Source organism: Pavona decussata, unplaced genomic scaffold (genome assembly GCF_977016875.1).
Source record: "Pavona decussata unplaced genomic scaffold, jaPavDecu1.1 SCAFFOLD_87, whole genome shotgun sequence".
NCBI lineage: Eukaryota > Metazoa > Cnidaria > Anthozoa > Scleractinia > Agariciidae > Pavona > Pavona decussata.
In genome coordinates, this window is record NW_028145504.1 from 1,145,177 (window position 1) to 1,164,811 (window position 19,635).

Consider the following 19,635-nt stretch of genomic DNA (forward strand, 5'->3'; position numbering starts at 1 on the left):
AAAAAACAACAAATTACATCCCTTGTTTTATTTAAACTAATTGCTCCGCTGGTTTCCTATAGAGTGTGGTAAAAAATGTAGCACTTTAAAAACACACGTGTAACATTATAGATACCATCTGAGTATTGAAATGTTTCCGTTCCACAAATAGAATATATTTAATTTTAGGTATATATTTTAGTTTAGCAAATCTTTCTCTTGTTTAGATTTTTTATTTCTTCAATTCAATCGTTTGCTTCGTTTTCAATTTTGCAATTTCTTCATTGGGTAGTAAAAAGTTCGAAAGTACGAGCGACAAAATAAATTTTGAAATTGAAAAACAGCGTACATTTCGTGTTTCATTGAATATTGGTGAAGATATTTTAAGACAAACACGACTTGAACTTCAGATAAATTAAGCTAAAAACGGCGATAAAATGGCCATTTGAGACCACTTGTACCTTACAGGGCGTTAAAGCAGTTCTTTGTGAGTTAGACTGGAAAACGGGTACCGGCCCAAGAACCTGTTCCTACTTGGATAAACGTGCGTTGCTTCTCACTTCTTCCAAGGAAGCTTGATAAATCAAAGGAAGATGGCATTTTGCGGGGAAATGGGATTTTTGGAAAGAAGAAGATGACTTCGTGTGATAGAAATGGCGATTTTTTCTGTTCGACTTCAAAGACTAGCGTTATATTCACTGCTGGTTTTAACTATAGTTCTGATTTATCAGATCTACAGTCATGGTGGCGAATTGGTCAAAAAGCAACGACTACGCGATGAATCAGCGAACGCTCCGAAGTCAAATGATGTGAAATCTTCAATAAAAGAAGCAGTTTCAGAAAGAAAAGAAGTCAAAGAGCAAATCAAAAGAAGAGAACTCGACATGGAAAGGTCTCAGAATTCGCGTTTACAGAATGAAATCAAGAGATTAAAATCCCGCATTAACCAGAAAGAAGAGCTAATTCATCGGTTAACTGCACAATTAGAGAAAGAAAAATCACAGGCGCAGAAATTCAAGCAAGAAGTTGGAAATTTGAAAGTTCAAAACGCGGAACTTTTGGCTGAAATGGAAAGCAATTCTGTCGGGGAAAACAGCGGAAGAAGCGAACGAATTCCAGTTTCTACGAAAGATGATTCAGGCTCCAAAATTAAAATACCATCAAAAGATATTCAAGTGTCCGAACGCGTGCAGTTTCAAAGCTTTGCGAAAACGCACGTCTTTGAGGTCGCAGCTTCCTTGCGGCCGAAAGATTATATATTTCACGGACAAAACGCCAATATGCGGAAAGTTAAGTCAGGTAGAAAGCATTTCCTGGAAGCACAGGACACTGCGATCAACTTTATTAACGCGAACACCTCGTACCGTGTGAGTCGTGACAATGTTGTGGATGGAGTTTACAGAATCGATATCAACGCGGGAATTGATTATGAGCTCTATTTCAAAGATCCTGCCTCAAATAAATTTATTACAGTTCGACTAATTCGTCCTTTAGGACTTATGCAACCAGTGACAGCCCCAAATGATGGTAGAAACCCCAGCGAACTTATAAACTTAATTCTACCCTTGTCTGGGAGACTTGAAAGATTTCAACAGTTTATAGATACTTTTATAGAAGTGTGCATCAAAAGCGACAAGCACGTATTTCTGACAGTCGTCTTGTACGGCGCTTCGGACTTCAACAGCGTAAAATCAACTCTTAAAGATCTCGAGGCTTCGTATGGTTTTAAAAAGTATCAATTGATAATGCGGGATAAGCCTTTTTCTCGCGGCAGAGCGCTTCACGATGGAGTCATGTACTGGAGCGGAACTCCAAGCAATGTTTTGATGTTCTTTTGCGATGTGGACATAACTTTTCGACCCGAGTTTTTACGCCGCTGTCGCATGTACACAGAGCCGGATAAGAAGGTGTATTACCCAATGGTATTTAGTTTGTATAATCCAAAGAATGTCTACGAAGATGGTAACACTCCACTGCCTTCAGAACAACTAAAAATTGGTAAGTTTTAATTTGCAATGTTATTTTTAGAGTTTTGCGTTTCATTTCATTTTTGTTGTTTTAACACAATACCAGTATTGGTTGAGCGTGGTGCTACAAAACCAAGTGGCCGCCATGTTGGATTTAATGGCTGAAAGGCCCTGGGTACGACTGAGGTGGTTCTAGGGGATTACGCTAGATCACGTACTTTGATTTGGAATGACCTCGTCTTGGAAGTATTTTAGAAAATATCGAGAAGATGGTTTAGTTCCAAGTTCAAGTATGAGTTTTTCCTTGCTGCAATTTCCTTTCGCAACTGCTTACATGTAAGTTGTGTACCTATTTTAAGAACTGCGAAGGTCTCTTTCTTGACTTAAATATTTCACTTGTAGTTCAAACTTATGACATTTCATATATCTCAAATGAACTCACTCACTGATCCTCATCAGTCGGGTATATTACGAAAACACAATATGAGCAGCTCCCAGTTAAGCTTGATAGCTCAGTTGGTAGAGCACTTCACCGGCATCGCAGAGGTCATGGGTTGAAATCATGACTTTAGTGCGTGCCATAAACTGGGCGTTGAAACGAAGACGTGATACTCTCTGGGCCCTGAACGACGGTGCATCATCTAGTGCCAGTGGATACATATTGCACGCAGTTGTAAAATTGCATGTGTGTCCATCCTGATTAATATTTGCATTCAATTTTGCGCGCATTTCTACTGAAGTAGAACGTGATTCAGTTTCAGCGGGGTTCAGTGGAGAGTGTGCGTGAGCCTTTACAGAAACACGAGAGTGTCAAACGTACCGGACCCGAGTATCTCCACTTATTTAGAAAGAAGATATGAAACTCATATACTAGTAGTAGTAGTAGTAGTAGTAGTAGTAGTAGTAGTAGTAGTAGTAGTAGTAGTAGTAGTAGTAGTAGTAGTAGTAGTAGTAGTAGTAGTGGTGGTGCTGGTGGTGGTGGTGGTGGTGGTGGTAGTAGTAGTAGTAGTAGTAGTAGTAGTAGTAGTAGTAGTAGTAATCATTCGAAAAAATTAAAATGGCTATAAAAGAAAAAACTGATTTACAAGATTGCCGAGTGGGAATCGAATGTTTCAAGTGCGCCGTTGATTTCCGTCTTAAACTGTCCAATTGATCTGATCGCCCTAATACTACCAGGAAGAGAATTCCACAGTAAGGCACATTTGAACTGTGCATGAATCAAAAGAATTAATAAATAAGAGAACATTGCAGAAAGCAGTTTTCAAACGAGTTGCGTAAAACCAGTGCCAAAGTAATTGTTACGACCAATTACAACAGACACAAACAGCGAAATGAGCCACTCACGTAATTCGAAGCAAAATACATCTCATTGTCGCCGAGCGCGGGAAAACGCGTGCGAGTAAGTCGCGATTGGGCTTGGTTTTGCTTTTCATTGGTTGAGAAAGTGACGCGAGTTTTGCTAGCCAATCACAGAGCGCAGTAAGGCAAAATCATTTGAAGCAATTTATTTTTAAGCGCTAGAGATTACTTCCGCACTCAACTGAAAACCGCTCTATTTCCTGTTGAGCCTGTGGCCAAATATTCTTTTGTTTTAAAGTACGCAAACGACGCGAATGCAGAATGGCTCAATTTCCTTAACTTGTTTGTCTGTCAAACCACTGATAACTGTAATAAACAGCATTTGAAAACCGTGAGTCACCACAATAGTTATTTCTTTTCTGCAGTTGAGTAGAAAATAATTTATCACATAGCAGACTGTTCTCCATCCTTGGAGACCGAGGAGCAGATAGTCGCCGGGTCAGGAGGAAGTCGAAGCGGCTAAAGTCTCCGAGAATGACTGTTCTCACAAGTGCTGTGCATTTTTCGTTTAACTTAAAGCCAAAGTAAAGTAATTTATTTAACGTCAATAACACGGGGAGTGCTTGATCAACCTCCCGAGCCAGAGACCCATGATAAGTTCTCGACAATAATCCAGATCGAACTGGAATTTGGAAATGTTGGTTTTTGAGGAGAGGGGAAAACCGGAGAACCTGGAGAAAAACCTCTCGGAACAAGGACGAGAACCAACAACAAACTCAACCCACATGTGACGCCGAGAGCGGGAATCGAACCCGGGCCACATTGGTGGGAGACGAGCGCTCTCATCAATGCGCCATCCCTGCTCCCCCAAACTGACATTCCTATTTCTTTTATTGAAGAGCCATTTAAAAAAGGCCCAGTTCAGACGACGAATTTTTCATGAGTCGAACCTAATACCTTGAATTAAGTACATGAAAAGTTCGTCGTCTGAATCAGTTGAGAACGGCTGCTTCAATTTGGAACTGGGCCTTAGTTCCTTCATGTACATCCAAAGAACAGTTATTGGATGTACGTATGGTACTTGACTCTTACGTCATATTCTTCCTTTTCTCCGCAGAGCGTTCCCACGGGTTTTGGCGAGTCTACGGATTCGGAATGACTTGTCAATACCGTTCCGATTACCTTCGAGTTGGCGGGTTTGATTTGAATATTGAAGGATGGGGCTCAGAAGATTTGGTATTACACCAAAGACATCTGCTTCAACCCAACACGAGGTAAAGTTTACTGAGGACCGCATCTTACGTATTTTTGAATTTTTAGTGAAAACTTCAAAAACTACAAAATCGTGCTGCTCAAGTCATTACTAGATCAAATTATGACACCAATTCTGAGTATCTTCTTTATTCGCTTGGCTGGGACATGTTAGCTTCCTGGAGAACGAAAAAAAAGACGTTAATTTAAGGACGGTGCCTACTAATACCGAAGTATTTTTATGCGGCTTATGACTATGTGGGAAAAGTAGATCTTAGCAAGGCCTATTGGAATCCAAAAAGAAAATTGGGGGCAACCACGCATTTTTCAGAGATAATTAAGCAATAATATATCTAAAAAACGCCAAAATATAAAGCAATGTATGGGATTTTTTCCTAAATTGAAGCTTAATTATCTCTGAAAAATACATGGTTACCACCAATTTTCTTTTGAGATACCAAAAGCATTTGCTAAGTTCTGCTTCCTCCGTATAGTTTTAAACTGCGCAAAAATATTCCTGTATAAGTAGGAACCACCCATAGGAAACCCGAGTATCTCGCGATGCGCAGAACGTATGCGCAGTAACAATACTAGGCACCGTCCTTAAGATGCACAAATACGTCAATAAGCTCGCCCCGGCCTATCTCTGTGAAATGTTTACTACCAAAACTCGTCCTACGATCTCCGTGACGCTTTGAAAAAAATGGTCGTACCACAACCAAGAACTGAATACCTAACCTAAAGGATAGCTTTAGTTGTAGTGCTGCCAGCGTATGGAATACCCTCATCATGGATCTCAGATCAGCAAATTCTCTTTAAAGTCCCTTTAAAGGTTTTAATTTTATAGGTGGTTTGCATTGCCGCCATGTTGGTGGACAAAACAAAAGAAAATTTGTTCACAAAGTTTACATGAAAATGAAGTGAACTCCCAGAGGAGAAAGATCTTATTGCTCCTGTCCACCAACATGGCCGCCATGACGTCACATGCAAACCATCAATTGATTCATTTCTGTTGTAGATTTTTACTTTTGTAGATAAACTTACATTTTTGTAACTAACCCCTTCAGGCTCACTAATGTTACGTGTCTAAATTTCAAAACATTCCTCAACATGTTTATGGTATTAATTTTCGCCCTCTTTCTCCTTCAGAATCATTCGTGCGCCCGACAGAGACCTGTTCCATTTTTTTCACGAAAAAAAGTGTGATCCTAGTCTGTCCGCGGAGCAGTATCGATCGTGTTTAGGTTCCAAAGCTCTTGCGGAAGGAACACATACTCAGATAGCAATGCAGCTGAGCAAACTCAGAGAAAGGTACGAATCCGATTCACAGCTGGATGATGGAGATTAATGGTTTCCAAGAGTACACAGCACGTGCGCACGTGACAAGAGAATGCCTGAACACGTGACAAAGCCATTCAAGTGAGAAGGATCGGAAACAATGAACGACTGCTGAATCAAGATGGCAGATTCTGATTCTCCAGAAGATGATTCAAGAGCCACAACAATCGCTGGTTTGCATCGTACAATTTCCCTCCCAAAAACCCTGGCGCTGAGGATGAGTCAAGTAATTCAAGTTCCTAAAATCTTCTGTTTGTCAGTACTGTTTTCTCATTTTGTTACTTATTAGAGAGGGAGGAGTAAACTAATGGGCTGTTTACGTGGATGTAGGAAGATCCTAGCACAAGGAAGATCCTAGAAGGCGGATCATACTAGCGCCATATGTTTTCTGTATTCAGTTTACATGCAAAAAGTTGTACTTGGCCCTAGCACTAGGATCTTCGTAGAGATAAGAACTTCCTAGCTGAGAGATAGGAAGATCCTAGGACTAGGAAGATCTTAGCCCCATGGAATAGCACTAGGAGTATCCTAGTACTAGGGACAAAAAGAACAAACATGGCGGCAGCCGGGCTTTCAGCTGCTCAAGGCCAACAGTTATCCTTCTTTTCCTTCTCCACTCGGTGACTACTTCGGCCGAAATTTCTGCATGTAAAACAAACGAAAAGTTTTTCCGCCTTCTCGGATCTTCCAAGAGCTAGGATCTTCCTCCCTCCATGTAAACAGCCCCTAAAAATAGCACATTTTACGATCTTGCAACTCATTTTGACTGCTTCCAATAAAACATTTGAAAAACAACTTTCATAACCTTAAATCAAAGTGAAAGAAGAAATTCATAGCAATTTTGCAATTTTCAAAGTTAAAGAAAAAAGAAAAAGCAGTAGTGTACCAGTTGTGATAAGCTTGTAATAAAATATTGTTTTAATTGTGTACCAGCTGCCATTGTTTGTAGGGTTGGGGGTATTGTACAGTTGTTTGTTCTATTGTTTTCTAGAATGGTCGCAAGCCAATCACGCTTTACTCCAGGGTCTCCAGGCCTGTAGTCTCCTTCACACGCGGCCGCGTGGGGACGGGGAGCGTTGCGTGACTCCGGCCCGAGCGGCTGCGAAGGAGACTACCAGGCCTGTAGAAGTTTGGAAGGAGACATCAAAAGGCCCTGGTGAAACTAGATTTTCAAGCGATCTGATTGGTTAGGTTTCAAACAGAGAGAGAGATCCATAAGAGCGATGAAGACTGGATCTTTTTTGCCGACACTAAAATTCGTTCGCTGATCAAAGGAATCATGATTTATCGCCACTAAAGTGAATTGGTATTTAGCTTAGTATAGTCTGAAAATGGATTTTGGAGATAAGAAAAAAATCGTTTCAACCTCAACCAGTGTTAGCCGATTTCATTCAAGTTTCTCAATAAAGCACTTGTTAATCATTTCTGGTAAACTCGATTGAAATTCTAGCTTGTGAACAGGCTCCCAAGTGGGGTATAGGGCGAAGACAAAAAATACCGCGCTCCGCTCGCCTGGCTTGTCGATTTTTCTTTTCGCCCTATACCCCACTTGGGAGCCTGTTCACAGGCCATTGAAATTCGCATCCCCGGAAGGTACTGAACTGGAAATTAGCTTGCACACGCAGCTTTAGCTGGGGAATCTCTTCACGCCCAAATGAATTTTTTTGACATATTCCCAACAGCCTCCATTGCAAGCTACACCCAGGCCAATACTAGGGACCTTCAGATTTTACTACGAGTACGACTTTTCAAATCTAGTTTGCGTGGTTTAGATAACCGCTTGTCACACCAATCTCGTTTCTAGGGTCTCCTGATCTGCTGGTAAACAACGGGAAGGAGCGAGAGTTCTGAGGAAGTGACTGATTTGACAGTTGAAAGTCGTACTCGTATCTGATCTGAAGGCCCCTCGGAACAAGCCAACTTATTAACAAGTCCAGTCACCATAATTAAGCTTTTATTTCAAGTCTATATTCCTTCATAGATCACATCTGAGGCAACATCAGTAGCTACCTCCAATCACAAGTTGTTCAGTTTTACTACTTTTCTGTTGCAGAGAATTCAAATTTGTGATGCTACTAATGGCGAAAAACATTGAAGAGCAAACCGAATATGCGATGACAATGTAAAAATCTATTTTACAACAAATAAAATTGCACATAATGGATGAATCAAAAGCTTTCGGCACACACATTGACATGAACATGTTTCTACTTGAGAATACTTGTGATAAAAAAGCAAAATACAAATGAAAAAAAAAAAATGAAAGGTTTGGTAGGCTTAAAACGTGCGAAAATTTGAAAGGAAAGGAAAGGTGTTTTACTGAAGCAATACATTCAAAACCAATGGACTGCAAATACCAGGGTTTATTCTAGACTTCATGTATGAGGGCACCAGGTATCCTTCCCCTCCTCCTCGGAGATTTTAAAGGACTTGATCTCACAAACGAGGGGGTAAGATATTCGAACACATTATATACGACTTCAGATTAGACAATTCATTGGTAGTGTAACAATTGAAATCAAACTTTTTGTAAGTTTCAATCTGTAGTAACTTTTTTAGGATTGTAAAAGTGAAACAGTTGTTCTAAAAAGGTATGCAATTCTTAAACCTGGGATTCACTAGTGAAAATTGTGGTCCACGATTGACATGCTGCTGTAAATTTTAAGCACCAACCGATAGTTTTATTTGCAATGCCACAGATTTAGAACAAACCCTGAAATAAATTCAAATTTGCTGCCCTTGTTGAATGTCACTATCTCATTATGCTTTTACATTAATCTGTCTAAAAGAATCATAATCAACGACCTGGCTACAATGTAATGCAAAGAATAGATGAAAATGTATCCTTCACAAAAACAGTGCTAAGGGCGTGATAGGAATGAACAACAAAAGCTACAACAACGTTAAAATAAAATGTGGCAGTGATATGAGTTACATGGGTGATAAAATAAACTGCAGCAGTTTTAGACTTTCTAAGAAAAGATGATAGGCCTTGCTTGGAAAGATGATAAAGGAGACATGGCACCAGATATGTCAACACTAAAGTTTTCAGCAAGTTTTTTTGTTTTGCGTAATGGTCACCCTTTGAGTAAATTTCCATTTGCAATTAAAAAGATACAGATTCTCACATGAGAATCGAGAAAAACTTACTTGATGGTTGACAAATTTTAGTACATATTTTCATCTAAAAAGAACAAAAACTTGTGTCACACTAGTGTCATACAAGTACAATTTAAATGCCTATCTATAAAGTAAAATTTCCCTCCAACCCTATTTCTTCTCAGCTTAGATGCAGGACTATAGTTAAGGCTACATATTCACCAGCTGCCAGTAGCTGAGTGAACCAGGATTGTCAAGAGACTCTTGGTGTATGCCTACCAATCAAACGCCTCTGGTTAAGTGTAAAATGTTCTATTTTACTGCCTGAAATTTATTCACCCACAAGAGCGACCCTTCTTAGTGGCTTGCAAACCAAAAAATATTGTAAAGCTTGATTAGTCTTCATCTTCTTCATCATCTTCCTCTTCTTCCTCCTCTTCTTCTTCTTCCTCCTCGTCCTCGTCCTCCTCCTCATCCACGCCATTCTCAACCCGTTCCAGTCGAACTAAAACAAACAGAACAGACTTATTAACTGCAACAAATATAAGGCTTTATCAACTTAGTTGATAAGGTAATTTGGCCAACATGAAAGGTTTCAAATGCTGATGTTTCAAGCGTTAGCCATTCATCATTTGCAGACAGAGGGCTAATGCTTGAAATGTCAACACTAGAATCCCTCTATGGTGGCTACATAACCTAACTCGGCTGACAAAACCATAATTATATTAATTGCAAGTCTTGAGGGTGCAGAGTCAGTGCTTTAGACTGCAGATATAAATGTCATGAGATGACAATCAATCGATCTACAAAATATATTATATATTAAAAAATTTTTCCCACAAGGCATTATGGAGCATTTTTTAAAATACTTTTAAAAAGAAACTCCTCATACCAATAACTCAAGTAGTTACAATTAAGTTCAAGCATATTTACACATTAAAATTTGTTAAAACCACAGAAAGATCCAAACCGCAAGTTACGAAAACATAGTAATAACACCACAGCCCCTACAGTTTGTTGAAGCAGACGTCACGTAATAATCTGAAAGCTCACCACAAATCTGCTCTTTACATAAGTGATTAGAGCACCTGAGTGACATGCAGGAGATTCAGCTCCGGTCACTTTAACCATAGGTAGATGGACATGTGACAGTAACTTAATACAGTTTTTCTACAACTACAAAGCTAAACAATAAATTATTGCTACCTTTTCCTTTTCATAGCACATTACACATACCGGTAACTAAACTGCATGTCACATCACAAACCTCACGTATGACCTAACAGTAGATCACCATATGCAACGCTCCATAAAGCACTGTGTTTAGTGCATCAACTAAAACGTAAGGAATTTAATTATACCAGCAAAATGTAAATTTGCAGCAGCAGACAGCATACGTGTAACTGGATAATTATGTAGCAAGAAGCAGTTCCCCTTGTCTTTTTTAGCAAGATTTTTTTTTACTTCATAAACCAAGCTTATGGCGACTTAATACTCAATGCAAGACCTGTTGGTAGCACAAGTGAAACTTACTTGAGTCGTTGTTTCGCACCATAAGCTCCGCCGCTCTGATCCGTGGTCCCTGGGTGTCAAAGCCCATCCCAAAACTCAACAAGGTTGTGTTCTTTTCCAAGGAATTCACAATCTTTTGTTCTACTTGGCTGCCTATTATAGCAGACTATGAGAAAAGGAAAGGAATTCACAATCAACATTTTACAATAACTGTCCAAATTCCCGCGCGCTGATTGGCTCGTAGCTATTGTCTATAAGAGTACAGACGATAAAAATGACGTCACATGTAACGTGCGCGCTTTCTCAATGAAAAAAATAGCCAGTTCCGCTCATACTTTTTATATGTTATTGTAAAATACAAATCGATGGCAGTTTTCTATGGTCTATACCATTAAAGACCATAAAATGACGCCATAAAATGTCCAAAACTTGGCAGTGAAACCACTCGCCTGCAGCTCGTGGTTCCACTTGAGTTTTGAACATTTTTGGACGTCATTTTATGGTCTATAAGAGTATAGACCATAGAAAACTGCTGTCGATTTGATAATTATTTTATGACATATAGTTGTTCATGAATTCATACCCAAAAGGGCCTAAAGTGCACATCTATGAAAACAAATAAATTTGGTTCTGGTTTGAAAATTTTTGACTGTGGTGAAATCCTACCATGATACTTAAATTGAGGTATCTGTTTTAAGTGTCACATACAGTTATTTAAGCTTGAAGTGCTCTTGGTCAGTTAAAAAGAAACACTTTTTGACCAATTCTAACCTCAAAAATACAGCCAAAAGACCAGTGCTTCAAAGATTTAACTTTGCGTTCTGCCCTCTTGGAAAAACCAACCAGCACATACCTGATTAGCAAGCCGCAACGCCTGCAAGGTGGTGTTGGTTTCTAAGACTTCCATTATTGCCTGGAAATAAAAAGCAAAACAGCTATCAGAACAAAAAACAGAACACACACACTTCATTCTGCCATATTCAAAACTGTTCAAGATAATGATTATATAATCGCTCCTCACAAAATCAAGACATTGCCAAAACTTTTATACTGTCTGCAAGTAGAACATTTGTCAGTGATTAAATCATGGTTTAGCATTGATAAACTTTTGAATAACCAGAGCTAGTAAGCTACTTACCATGATTCCTACACCAGTGAGAAAGTTCGACTCAAGGTTGAGCGTCTCAAGAGTCTTGTTTTTACTCAGAACATCAGCGAACAGCTGAATCAAGGCAGAATCAAGAGAAACAAACAAACTTTAACCAGCGCACAAGGTTATTTTACAGGAGAGCGGAAAGGTACATTGTCTGTTGATATTTAGTTTCAACAGTGCTCAACCCAAATAAGTTTGAAGGGGATTAACTTTAACCAATTAGGACATAATGTCATGATGTGAAGGACATTTAAGTGCATTGTACATGAAGTACTAGTTTTTATTTTTTGCTTTGGTCAAATGACCTTGGATAGAACTGCTGAAACGTTTTGGGTCGTTTTCAAATCATGAAGTTGTTTGTTGACACACATGTATTTTCAGTGTAGTTTTGGACTATTTCGTCTTAGAAATCAATTAAAAGATTAACTTAAAACCATGTCAAAAGATAAAATGGCACATAATCACAGCTCCCAAGGACAGCTTTGTTGTAACAGAGACAATCAAGACTATTAAAAGCAACAAGCATAGACATCTATATTTCTGAGAGTATGGTGATTGGCCCAGGAAAAAAACTATCTCTGAATGAGATTTAAACATGCACCTGTCAAATTGACTCAAAACCCTGCGCAGGCCATGCTGAGCATGAATGCTACCTCTGGATCATTTAACAAAATTACTCATGGGAAGTTTAATTGCGATATAAATGTGTTCACTGGGGCTGTGTATTTAAAACTTAAAGAGGATGATCAACTTAAACAAAAGAGAGAAAAAAAAATTACTATTCATTGTACCTACTGACTCTTCAAAGTTATTTTGTATGCATGTGGAGCTAGTGACCTCTTAAATTGTTAAAAATGGTGAAATAAGACCTTCACTTTACTACAAAATAATTCTAGAACAATGAGAGGAGAAAAATCAACTCAATTCTTGACAGGAATGACTCGTGATTTGTTCTAGCACATTTTGGAAACAAAAATATGAGAACTTGAAAAACATTAGCCTAATATTTTTCAAGTTTCAAGCCATTGCAACCTACTCTGTACCTGGCCAGAGGCACTAATCGACAGTTTTTTTGCACTAGAGTGATAATTTATAACAAACCTAGACATCTACTTTTTTGTTTCTGTTGTCAGACAAACATTTTTGGGTTTTGAAATTACATCAAATTTTCGTGATACTTCCCTTTTAAGTTTGAAAAAAAAAAATGACATTAAAGGAATAACCAGCAAGCAAACATCACATCGTCTACCCGCTATTAAATTTCAATGGGTACTGGTAACTATAGATATAATACCTTAGCTGTCTTGTCTGTCATTTGTGTGTTGGCCAAATGAACATGTTTAAGATTGGTGTTGGTTTTCAGAGCCTTCGCTACATCTTCAAGCACCTCTGTAGTGACTTCTTGATGATTATTGAAGTTAAGCGATGTGAGTTTGGGATCATTTCTCTTTAGCTGATCCATAGCTTTGCTCAGATCCAACTCGTTCACTGCTGTCAGGTCAGGCTTTTTAATCCTAGCTGCTTTCACAATACCTAACATGCCCAACAAAAGAACAACCAGCATTTCATCACTCTGCATTATTTTACTGCAGAGAATGCAGCTATGCACATATGGGTATTGCAAGTACCCAGGTAAGCTCTAGTGATGTAAAGCTGAATCGAATTCTTCAGTTTACAGTCAATCCACGCCACCCTTGACAGGTATTTTTGAAATTTGAACAGAGTTTTGAAATTTACATGTCAGTTTTGAACATCGCCACCAAGATTTCAGAGTTCCCGTAGAAATTTCCCTAGTTTAACTTTATTGATGGTATAAAGCTATGAATTTTTCTTCACCTTACAGCATTAAGTATTTCAAGAATAACAATATTGTTTCCAAGTATTTGAATCTTTTTTTTTTCTCTTAAAGCATCTTTTTGGGAAAGATATCCAGAGAAATGTTCAACATTCCATTCACATGTTGGACATTACAAAGAAAAATTTGAATGTTCATTTCATTCTTGGAAATACTGGTCACACGTGATGTGAATTGACTGTGAATGTTTTTACATGATAAAATTTATCACCCAAGGTGAATTTTCTTGATATTTTAAAAACTTCTCCCAAGAACTTGTATAAAAGTGTGGGGACAAGATAGGATAATTTGTTCTTTGGTATTAGGGGTTAAAGCATACACATGAATGGCTTAACCCACCAGGTTTGTATTTCTTTAAGCCGCTACCCCTGAGTGCTTTTCCAGCGTCTGTCTTTTCTGCCCAGTGGCTCTGGCTTTGGGTAAGCATACTGTGTACTCCAAGAATGGCTGAAAGGAAAGTTCAACACAAATTTTAGAGTTAAAGACTTTCAACTTTTAGGCAGCGTACAAGATCTGTTGGGGTAAAATCCCTTTGGGGAGGGGGTGGGAGATTTTTTTTTTTTTGGGGGGGGGGGGCAACTCAGTTCTCCCAACCCTGACCCTATTTCAGACCAAAATATGTAATTTTCTGGTAACCCCTTTTCCAGACCTGGCCTCCAAAATTATACCCATTTTCTGACCTGGTCTCTTGAATCCATACCCATTTTCAAACTTTCAGAATTACAAATTATACCCTATTTCAGACCAAACAGCTCAAAAACCATATGCTTTCTGCCTGCACATACCTAGAGGGGAGTAACCCCCCCTCCCCTGGGTAAAATCTAGATAGCAATTAACTCTCTCAGGTAAAAGAACCTTCCAAACTTTACATCACTCACAATCTAGACACAAAATCTTCCTTTGTTTGTGCAGCGCTATCTATAGTGCTGTGTGCCAATCACGTTCCTCCAGTGCAGGGGAGTTGGAATGGCACAGTACATATTAACTAAATGTTATTCTACAATACAAAATTAAAAGCAGCTTCACGGGAAACAGCTGTGGTTACAAGGAGCGGTTAGTTGCCTTGACATTTGAACCAGTGGGAATTAGATCACATACCTGCAAGCTCCATCATTTCTTCTTCCGTTGCGTTATCCAACACCTCGCTCAGATCATCAGGAAGCATAGGCTCTGGTTCTTTCCTACCTGGCTGCTCCTTGGGTCGCCACACCTTGCCTCGTGTTTCCTTCTTGTATGGCACATAATCCTTGCGTTCCTTCTCGTTCTTGGCTTGCTCCTCTAAGTGATCTAACAGGTGCTGTCTATTAAATGGACCAGTATTTTCCTTGTCTGTCTGATTTGCTTGACGTTCATGTACTGGAAGCAGTGCATTCTGGAAACAAAGCAGGATAGTCAGGCCTTATTCTAGAAATTGGCTGATGAGGGATCCACTTAGAGACTGTTGATGGTCTTTTATTGCAGGGGGGGGGGGAAGGGGGGGGAGGAGGGGGTCTCAAGACACTTTCATACAGAACATAAGGTTGGTGCCTCCTTCTGTTACTGCACATTAAGTTATTTATTTTATTTCACGAGAAACTTGGGGTTTTCTTATACAAGAACAGTGCCTACTAATACAAATGTATTTTTGCATGATTTATGACTCTGTTGGAATCCAGAAAGAAAATTGGGGGTAAAAAATAATGCCTGGCTACCCCCAATTTTCTAATTGGATTCTAACAACCCTTGCTGCTAACATCTGCTTTTCCTGCATAGTCATAAACTGGGCAAAAATACTTCTGTATTAGAAGCACTGTCCTTACCATTTGACAATAGAGCGGGGTGTAAAATTTAATAATGTTTGGTGAAACGAAACTTTTTATAACTTGCTTTGATGGCGGATCAGATTTGAAGTGTACCATTTTCAGGTTTGTGCAGAATGATTTGATCTTTCAAACATGACCATGGTTGCAAAGCTATCCAAATGTCAAACCTCTTTGTAAAAGGAAAATAGCCTTTCTTGGTGAAATTTCTGCGCCACGCCTTGCACACTTCTCCAAACGTTATGCCCTGTTGTATCTTTATTTGTGGCAATTCTGCAATGCCGCGCTCTAGAATAAACCTTGGATATTTAAAATCAGAGTGTCTGGAAACTCAAGTTGATATTACAGGCCTGCAGCTCAGGGAAATGATACATCTACCACAGAAAAGCTTACTTTTCCTGCGAAACTTGCCTAAAGTTGGTTTGCAATTTCTTTGAACCATAAGTTAACTGACAGGAAACTTTTACTAGACTACATGTATAAATTACATCCTTCACTTTTAAAGGCCCATATCTACCCTTGATTCAATGTGGTTGTTTGTTTTTGTTTTGAAATTGCACAATTGTTAAATGGCCCAACCCGATTGGTGCACTATTTTTATGGAGCTTTTCTCAAACACAACATGCCGGTAGTCTGGAAATCGCACTGTGTTCTTGTGAAATTAATCTGACAGTCTTGTCAAGTTAAAATCTACAAATGTAAGCTAATAAAAGCGGATAAATCCATTGGCGTTTTTCATTGGGTTCGCTTGAACTTGGCGTTCCAGTGACAAACTATTCAAGTGAAGCATTCGTTTATTGTTATGGCTTCTATTTTGAATCAAAACATTTTTCCATCTTCTTTATCCTGCCTGTTTATTGCGATTTTATGGAGACCGAGGCTCATGTTGAGTTGCAGCTGTGCTCACAAGAGTGGCCAAGTGTGCTGATCATGTTAGTGGCAAACAGTAATGCCCATCGCAATAAATCAGAATGTAAACATAATATTATATAGTGTGAGCTCTGATGCATCAGACATGGGAAGGAGAGGAGACATGGAGCGACTAGCAAATCTTGCACTCAAGATGGTGACGCCTTCAACGGCAGATTTTCTAAATTTTTCTCTGGTCCATGAAGCCGCTAGAAGAAAGAAAAATGTCTGTCCGGTTAAAAGTAATGCTTTCATCAAATTAGCCTGACTCATCAACTTCAACGTTTCGATTGTGGCAATATAGCCATCTTTGATGAATGTGTGAGGTCATGTTTTCCTCGTCTTTCAACGCCTTCTCCTAACTCCCCTTCGTCGAACTTCCCATGAGAGAACAGGAAGAACGCTTAGAGGTACTTGTTCAGGCTTCATTGTTTTCAAGTGAATAGCAGAAAGCCAGCGTTAACTACGCATCTTGACATCGATGTAACAAGTGCAGAAGAAAATATGACAAAAACACACTCTCTACCGATCGACAATTCTCCAATGGAAACTAAGTTCCAAAACAATAGTCGACTCTTTCAGCTAAAATCTCTTCCAATGATGGGAGGGGTGCTTCATTGTCTGAAAACTCTGCCATTTCAGAGATCTATGCGTTCTTGGCATTTTCGATCAAATCCGCAGATCTTTGATACAGGATTTAGCACGCTTTCCCCTTGCTATTTTTCTCCTTCCCATCACCCTCGCTAATCCTGATCGCGCTCCGCGCTCAGCTCGCTTTATTGCACTCTGTGCTCAGCTGGAAAAGCCTGTGAAGGAGGCAGACACAGACTCACAGTTTGCATTTTCTACAGTTCTGTTTCTTCCATGTTATTTCCTCACTTTTCCAGAGGATAAAAAACAGATTGAAACCAATCAAGAACAACAGATGAAACTCTTGTCTTCCAACATGACGTCAGAATGTAACCGCTATTATTGTTGTCAGACGCTCTAGCTTTGACTTCAAATGGCAAAATTTACAATATATATGGAATATAATATATTCCATATCTACAAAAAGTACAAAAGTATCATATCAAAATATGCAAAGATAAATGGGGAATGCATTTACAATAAGCGAACTAAAAATATATGTACAGGATTGCTTTGTAAAAGGCAATGATAAAAGGTTCTTCAGTTTTGTTGAGGATTTCACTAATTTCGTGTTACACGAAATTCAAATTGCGGCGCGCAATGCATCAAGGGTGGAAATGGGCCTTTAACATGTTCAAATAACATATTATACACAAAATATAGCCTTGCAAACAACAGTAAACATGTGTAAGGTCATATCTGAACTAATGTTTTCATTGCCAAAATTGTTCCAGGGCTTTTAACTTAATCCAGTGGATCAATAATAATTTATTATTGTGATCTAGTGGATAATATACATTAGCCACTTTTTAACAGCTGATTGGCCAACCAATAAAATAACTTGTTTGTTGATATTAGGGAGAACAAGATCTACATAAAATTTAAGCTTAACTATATGTAGGGTTCAAGAACTGCAAAATCAAAGCAAAAACATATACAAAAATCTAGAATTTGCTATGATCACTTTTACATTCAATCAATTTATTATTTCTGAAAGGGCCATAATTTATTCACATCCTGGTAGAATTAGTTTCTAAGCCAAGTCGGTCTACTGAAAAAACGCTTTACATTTCCAACGTTTTAACCTCATTCGTATGAGTATTAAGCACATATGTAGAACAAATGAGCTGCTACACGAATGATCTTCCAACAAAACCAAGTGCCGTGTTAAATATTACACCTCGAAATATTAAGTACCACAGGAAAGTACTCATGTTCTACCGTTATCTAAACACCAACAACATTCAAGTTGCAAATCTGGAAAGCTTTAGTGGAAATTGAAGCACCGAGCATACAAATTTACAAACAAACGCTTCCCCGCACAATAAATGGAAGATTCTCCATGATTCAAAACAAAAGTAGCCCCATCGGGTTGAATAAAACGCCCCATGTTGCAGTAAAATTGTGCAGCTCATTCAACACCAACGAAAACAATAGAAAAAATGGGTCCATTATTCGTATGGGTTGCGGCATATAAGCTTACCAGGAACACAAACTTTGCCCTGCTCAGTCGACAAAATTAACTTATTTTGTGCTCGGCTCTGATCGGCTGTCAAATCATTCACAAAACTTTGATAACCTCAATAATTTCACAAGTCGTACCTCAGGGTCAATGGCTGCATTCAGTTCTGCTATTTCTTCTGGGGAAAGAGCTTCTACTAAAGCATCTTCATCGATATCTTTGAATTCCTCGAGATCCACTGGACCTTTCTTCTCCTTTAGCCAAGACATGGCGGCAAGTATTCCTTCTCCACAAACTACTGCTTTTGTCTGCCGACACTCGCTGCTCCTTCAAGCAAATGACTCCGCCAGCCGGGGATAACTTCTCGTCGCGTAGAACACCACTTTAATCGCCTAAAGAACCGAGGAATTGCGTTGTAAAGGGAGAAATGTAAGAATATTTCGCTGTGAACTGTGGAAGACGGCAACACGGGTACTCCCAAACTCACCAAACAACCAAGCCCGACCCAGTCCCCTTGTGCCTCTCCGCCCATAAATATTCCATCATAAGTGAACGCATATGGCTTGCATTGAAGATAAGCGATGAGAGACCGATAATTACACAAATTGTTGCTCGATTGTTCTTGAAAGAACTTTAAAATCGTCAAGTTTTTCATAACAAAATATTATATTTCATGAGTGTCGCACCAAAGGTCGAGCTCAACTCAATCCAACGAGCTTGAAAAAATTCAATTAAAAAAGCTCATTTTTGAGCTCAGTTCCAAATAAGCGAACATGAAATTTGTGTCTAAACATCCTGTATATCTTTTGTTTTCTTTAGTGAAGAAGGAATGGCTTTAGCAAACATCATTTCTTGTCTCCATCAATTATTCAGCAAAGTCAAAATATTTTCTGCATCGCCATAGAGTCAGAACAACAGATCAATTTTGTACTTGAGTGTGCTTACGTCACAACGCAGTCTATTCATTATCACGCTTCAATGGATAGGAGGAAAGGTTTTATCGGCGCATTGTGCTCCTCTCGGACATGTCCTATCTTCGGCAAAGGATCACAAATATTTTGCTCCAAGGCACTGATTACGTACTGTATGTAACCCAATCCACTAAGCCAAAACACTTTTCCCTTGACATTAATTTCAGGCCAAAACAGCACAGTTAGATATGCATTCCAAATTAGTAATTACAGCAAAACAAACTTTATTTGCCTTAGGAGAAAAATATTCCAAACCTAGAGCCTGGCAGGAGGCCGGACCCTGGACAAAATTAGCAAAATTCCATATCAGTTTCAGATCAGTAAGCAAGACATAACCAATTTTAAAAAGAGCAAAATATCCCAAACCCATAACATATTTCAGAAACAGAGGTGTCCTAAACTACACCCGTA

The 19,635-nt window shown here is 39.0% G+C and overlaps 2 protein-coding genes across 3 annotated transcripts; one reads left to right on the forward strand and one right to left on the reverse strand.

Annotated features, from left to right (window-relative positions):
* Positions 1-224: 224 nt before the first annotated feature.
* Positions 225-6,763, forward strand: LOC146474668 (chondroitin sulfate N-acetylgalactosaminyltransferase 1-like). 2 transcript variants are annotated; one of them, XR_014866040.1, is made up of 4 exons: positions 225-1,977; positions 4,363-4,519; positions 5,646-6,148; positions 6,571-6,763. XR_014866040.1 is itself a non-coding variant. In XM_085116389.1 (3 exons), exons 1-3 carry the CDS (start codon positions 633-635, stop codon positions 5,842-5,844), a joined length of 1,701 nt encoding a protein of 566 aa, XP_084972515.1. In that variant the 5' UTR covers positions 225-632; the 3' UTR covers positions 5,845-6,763. The 2 variants fall into 2 exon arrangements, 1 of the variants encoding a protein (XP_084972515.1); XM_085116389.1 differs by having other exon boundaries at positions 5,646-6,763.
* A 1,008-nt stretch (positions 6,764-7,771) lies between these two features.
* Positions 7,772-18,764, reverse strand: LOC146474669 (tropomodulin-2-like). Its single transcript, XM_085116412.1, has 8 exons — positions 18,394-18,764; positions 14,552-14,825; positions 13,793-13,900; positions 12,893-13,131; positions 11,584-11,667; positions 11,299-11,358; positions 10,467-10,611; positions 7,772-9,438 (listed from the first exon to the last, which is right to left on the reverse strand). Exons 1-8 carry the CDS (start codon positions 18,520-18,522, stop codon positions 9,329-9,331), a joined length of 1,149 nt encoding a protein of 382 aa, XP_084972538.1. The 5' UTR covers positions 18,523-18,764; the 3' UTR covers positions 7,772-9,328.
* Between the last annotated feature and the right edge of the window lie 871 nt (positions 18,765-19,635).